Here is a 379-nt window from a genome sequence, read left to right as displayed (position 1 = left end):
GTTCTTCAGTCAGTTCCAAAATGGCCGCCACCTCCTGGTGACGGGACTGACGGGGACCAATGTCATGGACGTTCAGCTGCTTCTAGTGCGGAGACAATCAGTGTATAAGAATGTCACAGGCTCCTCCCCCTTCAATCCATCATGAATGCTGCTAGACTCGTCCACCTATCTAACCGCTCAGTATCAGCAACCTCCCTCTACCGATCCCTCCACTGGGCTCCACCCCCCTCTACCAATTCCTCCACTGGGCTGCACCCCCCGCCCCCCTCTGCCAATCCCTCCATTATGTCCAGTACACAGAACCACCCATAGGGGGCGATACACACACATGAATGTCCAGTACACAGAACCACCCATAGGGGGCGATACACACACATGA

At 55.1% G+C, this 379-nt stretch overlaps 1 protein-coding gene across 1 annotated transcript in view; it reads left to right on the top strand.

Moving 5' to 3' along the window:
• Positions 1–145, top strand: part of GLYCTK (glycerate kinase) — a gene marked incomplete at its 5' end in the record, with an annotated part of 9,516 nt that extends 9,371 nt beyond the window's left edge. The window contains one exon of the mRNA XM_018564374.1: positions 1–145. Within this exon, the coding sequence (XP_018419876.1) occupies positions 1–145 (145 nt within the window).
• Positions 146–379: the final 234 nt, after the last annotated feature.

The sequence above is a fragment of the Nanorana parkeri genome, unplaced genomic scaffold (assembly GCF_000935625.1).
Source record: "Nanorana parkeri isolate BGI_ZX_2015 unplaced genomic scaffold, ASM93562v1 scaffold748, whole genome shotgun sequence".
Lineage (NCBI taxonomy): Eukaryota > Metazoa > Chordata > Amphibia > Anura > Dicroglossidae > Nanorana > Nanorana parkeri.
This window is presented reverse-complemented; position numbering and strand designations above follow the sequence as displayed.